General features: G+C 40.7%; 1 protein-coding gene across 1 annotated transcript; it reads right to left on the bottom strand.

Moving 5' to 3' along the window:
- Positions 1 to 262: 262 nt before the first annotated feature.
- Positions 263 to 9,616, bottom strand: LOC143633776 (transmembrane 9 superfamily member 1-like). Its single transcript, XM_077102023.1, has 4 exons — positions 9,474 to 9,616; positions 8,683 to 8,699; positions 1,469 to 1,749; positions 263 to 596 (listed from the first exon to the last, which is right to left on the bottom strand). Exons 1-4 carry the CDS (start codon positions 9,546 to 9,548, stop codon positions 529 to 531), a joined length of 441 nt encoding a protein of 146 aa, XP_076958138.1. The 5' UTR covers positions 9,549 to 9,616; the 3' UTR covers positions 263 to 528.
- Positions 9,617 to 11,844: the final 2,228 nt, after the last annotated feature.

The following is an 11,844-nucleotide window of genomic DNA, read 5'->3' as shown; positions in this document are numbered from 1 at the left end:
TCCTACAAAAAACGGGTAGGAACCGGTTCGGGTCCGGTTCGGGTCCAGGAACCGGTTTCGTTGAACATCTCTAATTGTACCACTTTAAAGCATCAATATTCAAATTGGACACAATGAATAGAACAAGTATAATAAACAATCACCTCTTTTGCACAAAAGTTCACAAACACATGAATGCACCCCCACCCCACCACTTGTTCAAACACAAAACCAGAAACCCGAGGCGGAATTACAAGAGACAACTCAAGAACAAAACAACATATGAGGAACAAAAGTAACACTTTGTTTTCTGAAAAATAATAACAAAACCACCTCTGAATTTAAATTTCTCATCTAACTTTTTCTACACTCCATAGAAAGGAAGGAAAAACTTATCAAACTTCCCCCAATCTCAAGAGTTAGGTATACTACTAATTAATCACGACATGCAGGTTTACATACCTGATGCAAGCATCCAATTGGTATTCACTGTCAACTGCCAAGGGTGGGCCCCACAGTGGGCGGTGTTCTTCTTGTTGTTAATGTGACTTAATCACACTTAATGTTCCGGTAGATCCTTCTTACAAACAAGTTTGACCCCAAGTGACCAACAGCTCCTGCAAAGTATGTTAAAAACAAACTTCAGAATAAAGGGTGTAGCTGGTCAATTCAGTACTAACGCGTCTAATGAGGCTATTTCACGCATACTAAAACCCAATTAAGAAGAAGCCAGGTCGAAAAGGGTGAATTAGTACGTGTCAAAGAAGAAGGATCCAGGTTCGTTTGACCTGCAAATAGACTTGAAAAAGAACCAAACGAACACGAATAGAGCATGTACGTGTGCGTTTGTTCGTTTAACTTTAACCAAACAAACGGTCAAATGGAATTTTCTTGTTCTTGTTTGTGTTCGTTCGTTAAGAAAATAAACATGTTCATGTCCGTTCATGTTAGTTTATGTTCGTTTATGTAGGTTAACGATATAAATGAGCGGTTCATGAACGTAAACGAACAAACATAACTGAACATAGACGAACAAACATAAGTGAGAGCGAAAACTAGTAAAAAGTAATGTGAAGAACAGCGTGTTGGGCCTAAAATGTCATTAAAACTAGAATAAGTTGCAATCGACTATGAAAAATTAAATGAATATATTAATGAATGTAAACTAACAAACATAAACGAATTTAAATGAATTCATGTTCGTTCGTTTACTAAATAAACAATTCTTCTGTTTAGTGAACAAACAAACATAAAGGAACTTCCTGTCGAACAGTTCACGAACTATTCACTGAATGTTCGGTTCGTTTACAGGCCCACCCACAAACACTTATTTGTCGATTTCTAAAATAAAGTCATGAGTTAACTATGACTACAGAAACTAAATATTATGAAAATAACTAGAGCAAAGACCTATTTGACCCGTTTGAGATACAAACATACACCAAAATGACACATATGCAAGTAAGCGAGTCGATAAGAGTATACTTACCACATAGGATTCCTAATCCGAGGCAGAACATTGCAGTGTAACCAAAGTAGAAGCTGGTTTGGAAGAAACCAGACATTTTAGTCTTGACATAATAATAGTATATCGAGTACAAGTAGACGTAAATAGCTGTAGAGGCTGCAGAGAAGAATGAAGTCCATTGCCAATAATAATTCTCCGCGTTTAGCAAGAAATACGTCCCAACGATCGTTACACATACGGTCACTATTATGAGAATCAGAATAACTAGTAGCATAAACCCGTTGTAGGTTCCCTGGACGGATCTCACGAGATATCTCGATCAACTCAGGTGCGGAATCCCTGCGTAGATCGTTACGAGCGTAGAACACGAATCACACGAACACACGATACGATAAACGAACACGTTATATTATAACTCAAACACGTGATACGATATCACTATTACAGACACACGTTACAGCTCTCGTAATAACTCGAACAAACTAACATGAACAACTTACTAGCACTCTAACCTAAGCCGTAAGCTAGGTATATAAATACACGACAACTTCGCCTGGCATGTTCAGGCGAAGTTGTCCATAACTTCGCTTGACTAACAAGTTCGCCTGTTAAGCGAACTTGTCAGTAACTTCGCTTAAACATACAAAACATAATTAAACATTACAGACTCGATTACAGACATTAGACTATGAACTACTGGCATTATGCACCAACAGACTCCCCCTTGGCAGTAGCTTCATGTCTTGATTTTCAAGCACGTGTCTTGTAACCTTCAATCTCTTTGTCTTCATGCATGTACCCCTTCTCTCACACATACCGTGACTACTCGCTGATATTTCCTCGCTTCGTCTTTCCAAGCAGGAATATAAAATATCTTCTTTTCATTTAACACCTGCAGATCAGCTTTCGATAAATTAACAAGATGCATCGGATCATACACTCTTAGCACTTCTTGTTCGTCTTCGTCTTCCATCACCGCTTCAGCAGTCTGGCAATCAACATACCACCATTTAAGGTTCTTTAACACATCCTTGGGCATTGTCTTCATCGGCACATCTTTAAGACACCGAATCGGTTTGTACTTCATTACCATCCAAGGCTTGCCATCTGCTCTCATTCCCCTTTCTTTATCTTCCACTAGATTTCCCTTCTGTGGCTTTAATAACTCAAACTTCTTTTCTTTAATACTTTCTTTCCACACGATCTTCCCAATAACTCTGGCCATGTTGTCGTCACTTCTATTAATCAACCCCAATCTAGCCAAATCCTTCACCTCACATTCAGGCAATGTATTGAGAGATCTCAACGTCCTCTTAAAGTATTGGATCCCATCATATCTTTTCACCACGAACACTTTTAACTGTTCATCATATAGCCAATAGATAATCCCTTTCTTTGATTCAGCATAGCCTTTGATATTATAACTTTTCTTGAACATGGTTGGAACAGCAGGCTTCTTAGTTTTGATAAACCAATGAGCATAGCCTTCCTTCCATCTAGGCTGCTCCTCCCATTCTGTTTCATCATTTGCCATCTCATTACCCATCTCGGCTTTCTCAACATCTGGGATCTCGTGTTCAACATTTTCCTCAATTATCTCACCCTCTTCAACATCTTCTTCAATCACAATCTGTGCGCCAATCTTCTAAATCTCCTCAATTGGCAGCACATCATCATCAAACAACACATCATCACTAAACATATCATCATCTAATTCTTTCAAAGCATCAATCACATCATCTTCATCATCAACCATCACCACCTCATCACCACCAGAACCGCCAACCGCACCTGCAGACTCCCCCTGAGCTGTGGAAGTCCCAAGAGCTTGAGTAGTTCTTGGCAACTCACCACCTGCACCTTTCGATGCATTAGGATCATCGTCTCTATCATTTCTCTTCTTTGTCCTTAACTCGTCGCCTTTACAGCCTGTCTCCCCCTGAGATGCCAAGAACTCCTTCATAGCATCTATAATTCTCCCATGTTCAACCAGGAGGGACGACTGTAGTTGATTTTCTGCTACTAGGCGTTGAATAGCCTGGGTCTGGACAAGATTCACCCTTGATTGTTCTGCCACGACCCGCTCAAGTGCAGCTATTCTCTCCGAGTCTGAGAGGGTTGCATCGAAATCAAACCTCATGTGAGATGTGTCTTGAGTATACTCAGCAGGGATTTCGAATGAAACCGGGACATCAGAAGCAGTTGTGGACGTAACCGCAGGTGGTATCGTGACCGACAACCCTGCAGTTGCAACGACTGTCGACTAAACAAATTGTGCAACCACCTCTGAAGGAGTAAGCGTTGGAGGTGGTAAAGACACAATCTCCGGAGTCGTCATCTGTAGTGTGATCGATGGGATGCCGAAAGCTGATGTAGCCACCACGGGAACATCCGCGGCGCTTAAACTTGTAACCTGTACAGATGTAGGAACAATCGACATACCTGACAGTGCGGATGGAGCGAACCGTACAACTCTTGAAGTCTCTCCAGCTCCCATACCTGCACCTATCCTTTCCCGTCTTGAACGTCTAATCAACTTGTGAATATCCTCTTCTTCTTCTTCTGACTCAGTATCATCAACTGTCCTCTTTCTCTTCCCTAACGTCTTTTCTCGTGTCACCAACATCCTTCTCGCCTCATCCATAACATCATCAAGATCTGAGTCAGCCACCGTCGTAGCTGCTCTAGTAACATTCACTTCCCGAACCTGTGCAGCAGAGACCTGCACCTCTTCTTGCGGATCAAACCGGTCCATATCGAAAAATCCTTGGCCGCCAAATGCAATATCAAGGTCTACATCCTCCTCAGCCGATATAACAGGCACAGCAGGTACATTTCGAGTTGCTCCTGCCTGTCGTGGTTGAGGGTCTCTGAACTCATCCCCAGTAGCAGGAACATACTCCGGGTTGATTAAATACCCAAACAGTGGAGTATGCCTCGGACGCAGCTCAGGCTTGCTTCTCGCACTCGAAGTCCGGCATTGAGCAAAGATCTGTTTGCTCACACTCTCCACGTATCGTATTGGACGTCTTTGAGGCAACGTGGGAGCAACATGATTCAAGATCATCTGAATGAATCTTGGATACATGATGAACCTCTCACGGGCCATCGCTCTTCTCTGTCTATCGATCTCGTAAAAGACCATCTGACTAAAGCTATAACGTTTGTTATAAGTCAGAGCAGTCATTGCTGACTGCATGGTCGCACCCTTACCATCAGTGCCCGCCTTCCTCCCAGACATGCAATCATTACGTGCATGAGGAAGCGCCACTGATCGAGTAGGAAACCCTTCCTCCTCTGAGTATCACCTAATGGACCAGAATAGCCCATTCGGAGAAACGCTCCATCACGGAACGGAGCCACAAACTCTGTAGGGTCATCCCTAGTCTCCTCACCGAACCGTAAAGCCACCCGTATTTGTTCAGATGAGAACTGAACCTCTTGATTGTTGACGGTTGCTCGCATAACCGGGGGCTCAACGCGGCAATCGTATTCCACAGTCTGCCAGAAATCCTCGATATTGGGTAAGGATATCGGCAGAGTCGTAGTGACAGCGTGGAATATCCTCGAGCGAATGAGGAATGTGATTATCTCGCGGTAATCCTCAACACCGCTCGCTTCCGGGTCTAAGGTGATATACATGTTATGACCCAAAGATTGTTGGCAGCCCTGTTCAACTGTTCCTGCACAATAAAGCAAAAGATTAGAATTTAGGGACCCAAGACCAATTGGTCTTGGATCTATACATCCCAAACTTTGGCTTTCCAAAGTTAGTACTTTGATAATTCCTGTAAGTCCTACTAGGATACCTCCTTGTAGATTGATTGTGAGGCCTTCCAAACCTTAGTGAATTGAAAGAATTATAGTTTGTAGTTTGGTTATTAGTAGTGTAAAACTGAGATTTGTTTCTATGAAAACCTGAATTAGTCACATATTTGAATTTTGAATGGTTTTCATTTTTAGCAGTATGATAATTACTATTAGGCTTATTCTCAGTTTTAGTAGGTCTCACACCTCTGAATCGCTGCTTCAGAGGGCAATCTGCAACAAGGTGTCCTAATTGATTACACCTAAAACAACACCTATGCTCAACTTTTTTATCAACCGGTGTTTTAGATGTCGAGGCTTTATTACAGCCCGTTCGTCTCACATATGGTGGGACATACGAGTTTAGTGGAGTACTCTTTTTATTCGTCTTATCTTTCTCTCCACCATTGGGTAATACCACCTCCTCTTTTGCCTTACCAGACTCGGATGACTTATCCGAATCCGATGAGACTGGACTTGGATCAGAAATTATAACACTTGAAACAGGCGAACTTGTTTCGCCTCCACTAACATTTGGTTCTTTACAAGTTACTTTAACTGGTACTGTCTGAGCAACCTCAAAGTCAACAGATTTCTGAACACTATGGTTAAAAGTGTAATTGTGATTATAAGGTGGTGGAACCTCATGATAACCGATTCCTCCTCTCTTAGCAGAGGAACCTTGATCACTAACAAGGTGATCAAGAATAGCAGAGGAATTTCTGAACTGCTCTAGTTTTCTATTCAGTTCCACCACTTTTACCTGGTGATCAGCAATCTGTTTTTCTCTATCAGCAATTAGTTTGGTTTTTTCTTCCAAAACTTCATAGCTTAAATCAATCACTTCAATTTTTTCAGCAAGTTTTGTTTTTAGACTTTTAACATCTTTTTCACAAGCTTTTATTTTGACTTTATAGCTATTTTTTCTTGCTTTTTTAAAATGATGATCTTCTTTTAGGGTTTTAAATTCAGCATCCAACCTAACATACTGATCGGTTATAATTGCTAATTGCTCAGACAAGTTTTCACATTTAGAACATGTAGGTTTAGAACATACCTCGGAGAGCTGGTCTTTAACATCTGCCATGAAAGCTTTTTCTTCTCCGGTAACCTTCTCACTTTCTTCAGTTTCAACCTTCGCCAAATTTGCCTGCTCAAAAGTTTCTTTAGTCTGCAGGTTCCAGTTGTATTCACCAGCTTCTCTGGACATCATGGCACTATAATCTTTAGAACCCCCACTTTGCTGTGTAGACCTGCCCTGACTTCGTTCTACACGCTCATTCCTGCATTCCTTTGCAAAGTGACCGTTTTGCTGACAATTGTAGCATCTTACCTTCGTCTTGTCGAACCCTGGCCTTCCACAGACAAACTTTCTTCCGGTCTTATTCATAAATCTTTTCACTCTTCTCACGATCATGGCCATCTGCCATTGTAGATCCATTTCTTCCATATCATCAGCATCAATCTGGTCATAGTCTTCATCCAACATAGCTGGATCAACAATCTTCCCCTGAATGTAGTTCTCATAGGAAGCAATAAAAAAAGCATAGAGACCAAACTGCTCTTCAGCAGATTTGACACTCATAGGCATCTTAGAGTAGTTGTTACTGGGAATACTTGGAGAGTAACTACTCTTGCTTACTTGGGGTTGAGAACCAATCGATCCACCTGCTACATAGCAAACATCACCATTTGTGTTGACTGACACATGACCCTCATGTGATGAGTTTGCGCCCGACTCTCCCTTCGAGTTGTAGGCAGCAGATTCAGTCTTCGATCCTGAGCTAGTGTTGACTTTAGCTCCATACATACCTGGATCTTGAACCTGATCCGTAGGTGTCTCTTTTCTGACCATGTTAAGCTCAAAGAATCTGAGCTTGTTGACTGCCGTTTCTAGATCATATGTGGGAAAGTCTTTGTCTTCCCTCATCAGCACAGTGTACATCTCCCATTTTGGTGGGAGAGCATCTAGAAGCTTCTCAACTATTTCTTCTTCTCGGTAGGAAATAGAATAGTTGCTCAGTTCAGTCATCAGATGGTAATATCGAGTGATAATATCATCTAAGGATTCATTCTTCAAATACTTGAAGACTGAGAACTGGGTTTTGAGCAATTTTATCTTGGAAGCACGGATTCCTACATTCCCTTCAAATCTGTTCTCAAGAGCTTCCCAAAGCTCTCTTGCTGACGTATACTTTCTAAACGTATGAAGGATCTCTTGTGGAAGAGCCATAGTAATAGTAGCATGAGCCTTGCTCTCGGCCTCATACATCTTTTTCTCTTCTTCTTCCATTTTGCTATACTTTTTGATTTGATCACGACCTTCATACTCCATAACTGGTGGAATATAACCATCCTGGATGCATACCCACATCTTCGCATCCTGGTATTTGACGTATTGTATGAACCGATCCTTCCATGCAACGAAATCGGTTCCCTTCAGCAATCTTGGGGCCTAGTAGCTGACCCTGCTTCAACTTCCATCTTTACTAACTCAGAGATGTTAATCGACGACATCTTTCCCGAAAAGTAAGAAACCCGAAAAATTAAATTTTTTTTTTTTTTAAAGCACTGTAGGCGAAGTTACGGATAACTTCGCTTTAGTCTTAACTTCGCAGAAGAACTTCGCTGATGATTAACTTCGCTTAAGGTAAGCGAACTTAGGAGGTAGGCGGAGTTGTAGAGAACTTCGCTGAGTTAGGCGAACTTAAGAAGGTAGGCGAAGTTGTGGATAACTTCGCTTAACCTTATATCTTCGCTGAAACCCTACGTATCCTGACGGCAACTTCGCCTGATGAACACGGACGATTTTGCAGATCTGAAATCTGGATTTTACGAGGTTTTTGACGGTGCAAAGGCTTGAATACGATAGTAGGAGGTAAGATTGACTCAAAAACACAGAAAACACGTCACGCGAATAGTCGAAACGGGACGATTTCTACACCCGCGTGAATATCCCGAACCACACAATCGAGCAAATGCTCTGATACCAATTGTAGGTTCCCTGGACGGATCTCACGAGATATCTCGATCAACTAAGGTGCGGAATCCCTGCGTAGATCGTTACGAGCGTAGAACACGAATCACACGAACACACGATACGATAAACGAACACGTTATATTATAACTCAAACACGTGATACGATATCACTATTACAGACACACGTTACAGCTCTCGTAACAACTCGAACAAACTAACATGAACAACTTACTAGCACTCTAACCTAAGCCGTAAGCTAGGTATATAAATACACGACAACTTCGCCTGGCATGTTCAGGCGAAGTTGTCCATAACTTCGCTTGACTAACAAGTTCGCCTGTTAAGCGAACTTGTCAGTAACTTCGCTTAAACATACAAAACATAATTAAACATTACAGACTCGATTACAGACACTAGACTATGAACTACTGGCATTATGCACCAACACCCGTACACATAATACACCTGCCATATATACAAACATAAGGAATTGGTATGTCTTAATATCATTCATACTTTATTTCACATTAAAAAAAACGCATTATTTGTTTATTATTATAATCTAAAGGTGGAAACAAGCCAAGCCATTGTGAGCTACTCATGATCGGCTCGCTAAATGCTCAAAAACAAGCCGAGTTTGAACGAGCTCGAGCCAGCTTGCGAGTTTAAACGAGTCATTTATTTACATTCATATGAATATTATTTACTATATTAAATACATGTTTAAATAACAAATACTATTATACATAAAATTATGATTATGCTATGTTATATATAAAATTTATAAAGGTATATAAATTAATTAATAAACAATAAACAAGACTAGCCAAGCTCAAGCCGGAAGAACTACTCATAAGCCAAGCTCGAGCTCTTCCGTGTTAAACAAGCGAGCTCGAGCTCTTCTGCGTTAAACGAGCGAGCTCGAGCCTAAAAGAAGCTTGTTTAATAAACGAGCTTCACCTAATGAGCGTGATCCGGCTCACAAGCATAAACAAGCCTATTATTTATATAAAATTGTTTAATATATTAGATATATATTTATACGATAAATATTTTCACGTATACAAATATAAATAGCTAAATAAATAAATATATATAAAAATTAAAACTATAATGTATATAAATTAATTAAACAAAAACAAGCCAATCTTGAGCATGAAACCCACGACCCAGACTCAGCTCATTTACACCTCTAATATTTATTATAATAATATTGTTCAAATCTAGATCAGATCATACCTTATAATTCCAAAAGGAAGTGAAAACAAAGTACATCTCAATGAAGATGCTACCGAAAGGAAGCAATCCTCCCATTAGTGAAACTGCAGACGGTGTGAGATACCACTTTTTAATGGGAATCGGGCGAGGAATTGTCGTCACACGACACGGGTTATTGGGGCCCCACTCCAGTTCCTCCTTAAAGCTTGTCAGTTTACTGGCACTAAGTCATGTCATGTCTCGAATGAAAGGCTTGTCAGTTTACTGGCACTAAGTCCAACGTTCAACCTTAAAGCTTAAAAATTATTGTTTGTTTATCTATAAAAATCTTTTGATCAAGCACTAGGGGGTTGGAGTCAAATTGGGGTGATATGGGAAAGCCAAATACGCTTTGAGAAGAGATAGGAGGCACCACAGGTCCATGAGTGATGTCCATCTAAGCTTTATGCCGAACTGAACCTAATTCATATCACTGATGCAATGAAAATCATGCTAAGTTCGTTATACCTGCTATCAACCTGTAACATCCTACTTTCGGTTATATTAATAAAATAAAGTTTGTTTATTTTATAGCGGGTCGTTATCGGTTTAGTTGAATAGAATACGAGATGGACTTGTGTTGGGTAAATGGATATGGGTTATGGACTTGGGTTATGGAGGAATGAAGGAAAGACCATGGGCTTAAGCCCATGATCAAAAATATGTATACCCTTAATCCTCCATTTAATTCATTTACACATATCCCATACACCATCCAAAACACACACTTAAGATTCTCTCTCTAGTTCTCTCTCTCTCTAAACAGATATCAAGAAGGAAACCGAGAACCGACCAGAGGTAATGATAGTATTTTATTGTTTGAGCTTAAATCCGTTAGATATAATCATGAAACGATGAGCCGACACCGTTAAACCGTTTAAGTCATGAGATCCGGGTGGAATCGGGTATAAACCGAACCTAATATGAGCTTAGGGGTCACCCTAGCTCAGATTTGGATCGAACGGGACGAAAAACGATGAAAAACGGTGTAAAACGGTGAAGATACGTTTTTTCGGTGAGTTTTCCGGCAATGGCGGCGCCGGAAAAACGTGTACGAGGTTGTCAGAGAATGTTCTGACAAACCTGACCTAACCCTAGTTCGCTAAGGAATAACTAGCGAATTAGAGGTAATTCGCCAGCTGATTCGTTAAGGAAAGATTAATGAACTAGCTGTAGTTCGTATCCAATTCGTTAAGGGAAAAGGGTAACGAATTACCCTTGATTCGTTATGACCATTTCGTTAAAGGAGATAACGATTTAGAAGGTCCAATTCGCTACTTGGACTGGTTCGCTACATGGACTGATTCGTTAAGAGTCCAGTTCGTTAAAAGTCCAATTCGTGTAAGTAACCAGTTCGTTAAAGGTTCCAATTCGTTACAAGAACCAGTTTGTCATGGCAAGTCAGTTCGTTAAGGATAAGTAACAAATTAGAAGTTTAACAGAATGGTCCCTGGACTTAGAAAAGAATGATTTAATTACAAATAAGCCCTTGAACTTTTAAGTAGCATATTATTCAATGATTCAAAATGCTAATGGATAATGTGTTAAGACAGTTAATGAAAATAAAATTTTTCCAAGCTGACCTGTCAGCTTAACCCCAGCCAGGGCCTCTGCCCCTTGGACCCCGCTAGGGGCTGCCGCCCCTAGAACCCCGCTGCCAGGGGCGCTGCCCCCGGACCCCCGTTCGTTGAGGGTAATAATTAAACTAGAAAGGCGATATGTGTAGTGATAGTTTACTGAAACGTATAATTATTATACAGTTAGTCGTGCACAGCTCAAGAAGGGAATAACCGTAAACGGTGAACGCAACCGCATTGAGGTGAGTTTCTAGCCCCACTTCCTTGTTATGTTTTCGGGGCTGTGTGCATACTCGATGTGATAGTTAATACACTTACCTTAAGTGGTAAGTGTATGCCTTGTATGATGTATGTATGATGATTGCTTGACGGTGCGTGAACGATCTTCGGTTATTGCACGTACCGTCAGGTGGTAGCTAAAGACGTGATTGCTATGTATGATGTAAGATAAGATGCATGTATGAATATTTATGATGTATGCATAATGTACGTATGATAAGTTAATGGTACGTGAACGCTCTTCGGAGATTGCACGTATTGTCAGGAAAAATATTTAAGGACAGGTATAGTGTGAAGCTATGTGTAGGTTCCCAGCCGGATCTACACGGAAGTATCTCGTACTACGTAGGTGCGGAATCCCTACGTTAGATGATACGAGTGTTCGATGCGATATACGTTAAAACCAAGCACAAATACACGTTACAATACTCAAAAGACACGTTGTATTGCAACTCCTTTAACACGTGATATACCAATCACAATTACACGTTATTGGG

This window comes from Bidens hawaiensis, unplaced genomic scaffold (genome assembly GCF_021521415.1).
Source record: "Bidens hawaiensis isolate Kalapana, Puna unplaced genomic scaffold, B.hawaiensis_p1.1 tig00006906_1, whole genome shotgun sequence".
In the NCBI taxonomy this organism is placed as follows: domain Eukaryota; kingdom Viridiplantae; phylum Streptophyta; class Magnoliopsida; order Asterales; family Asteraceae; genus Bidens; species Bidens hawaiensis.
This window is presented reverse-complemented; position numbering and strand designations above follow the sequence as displayed.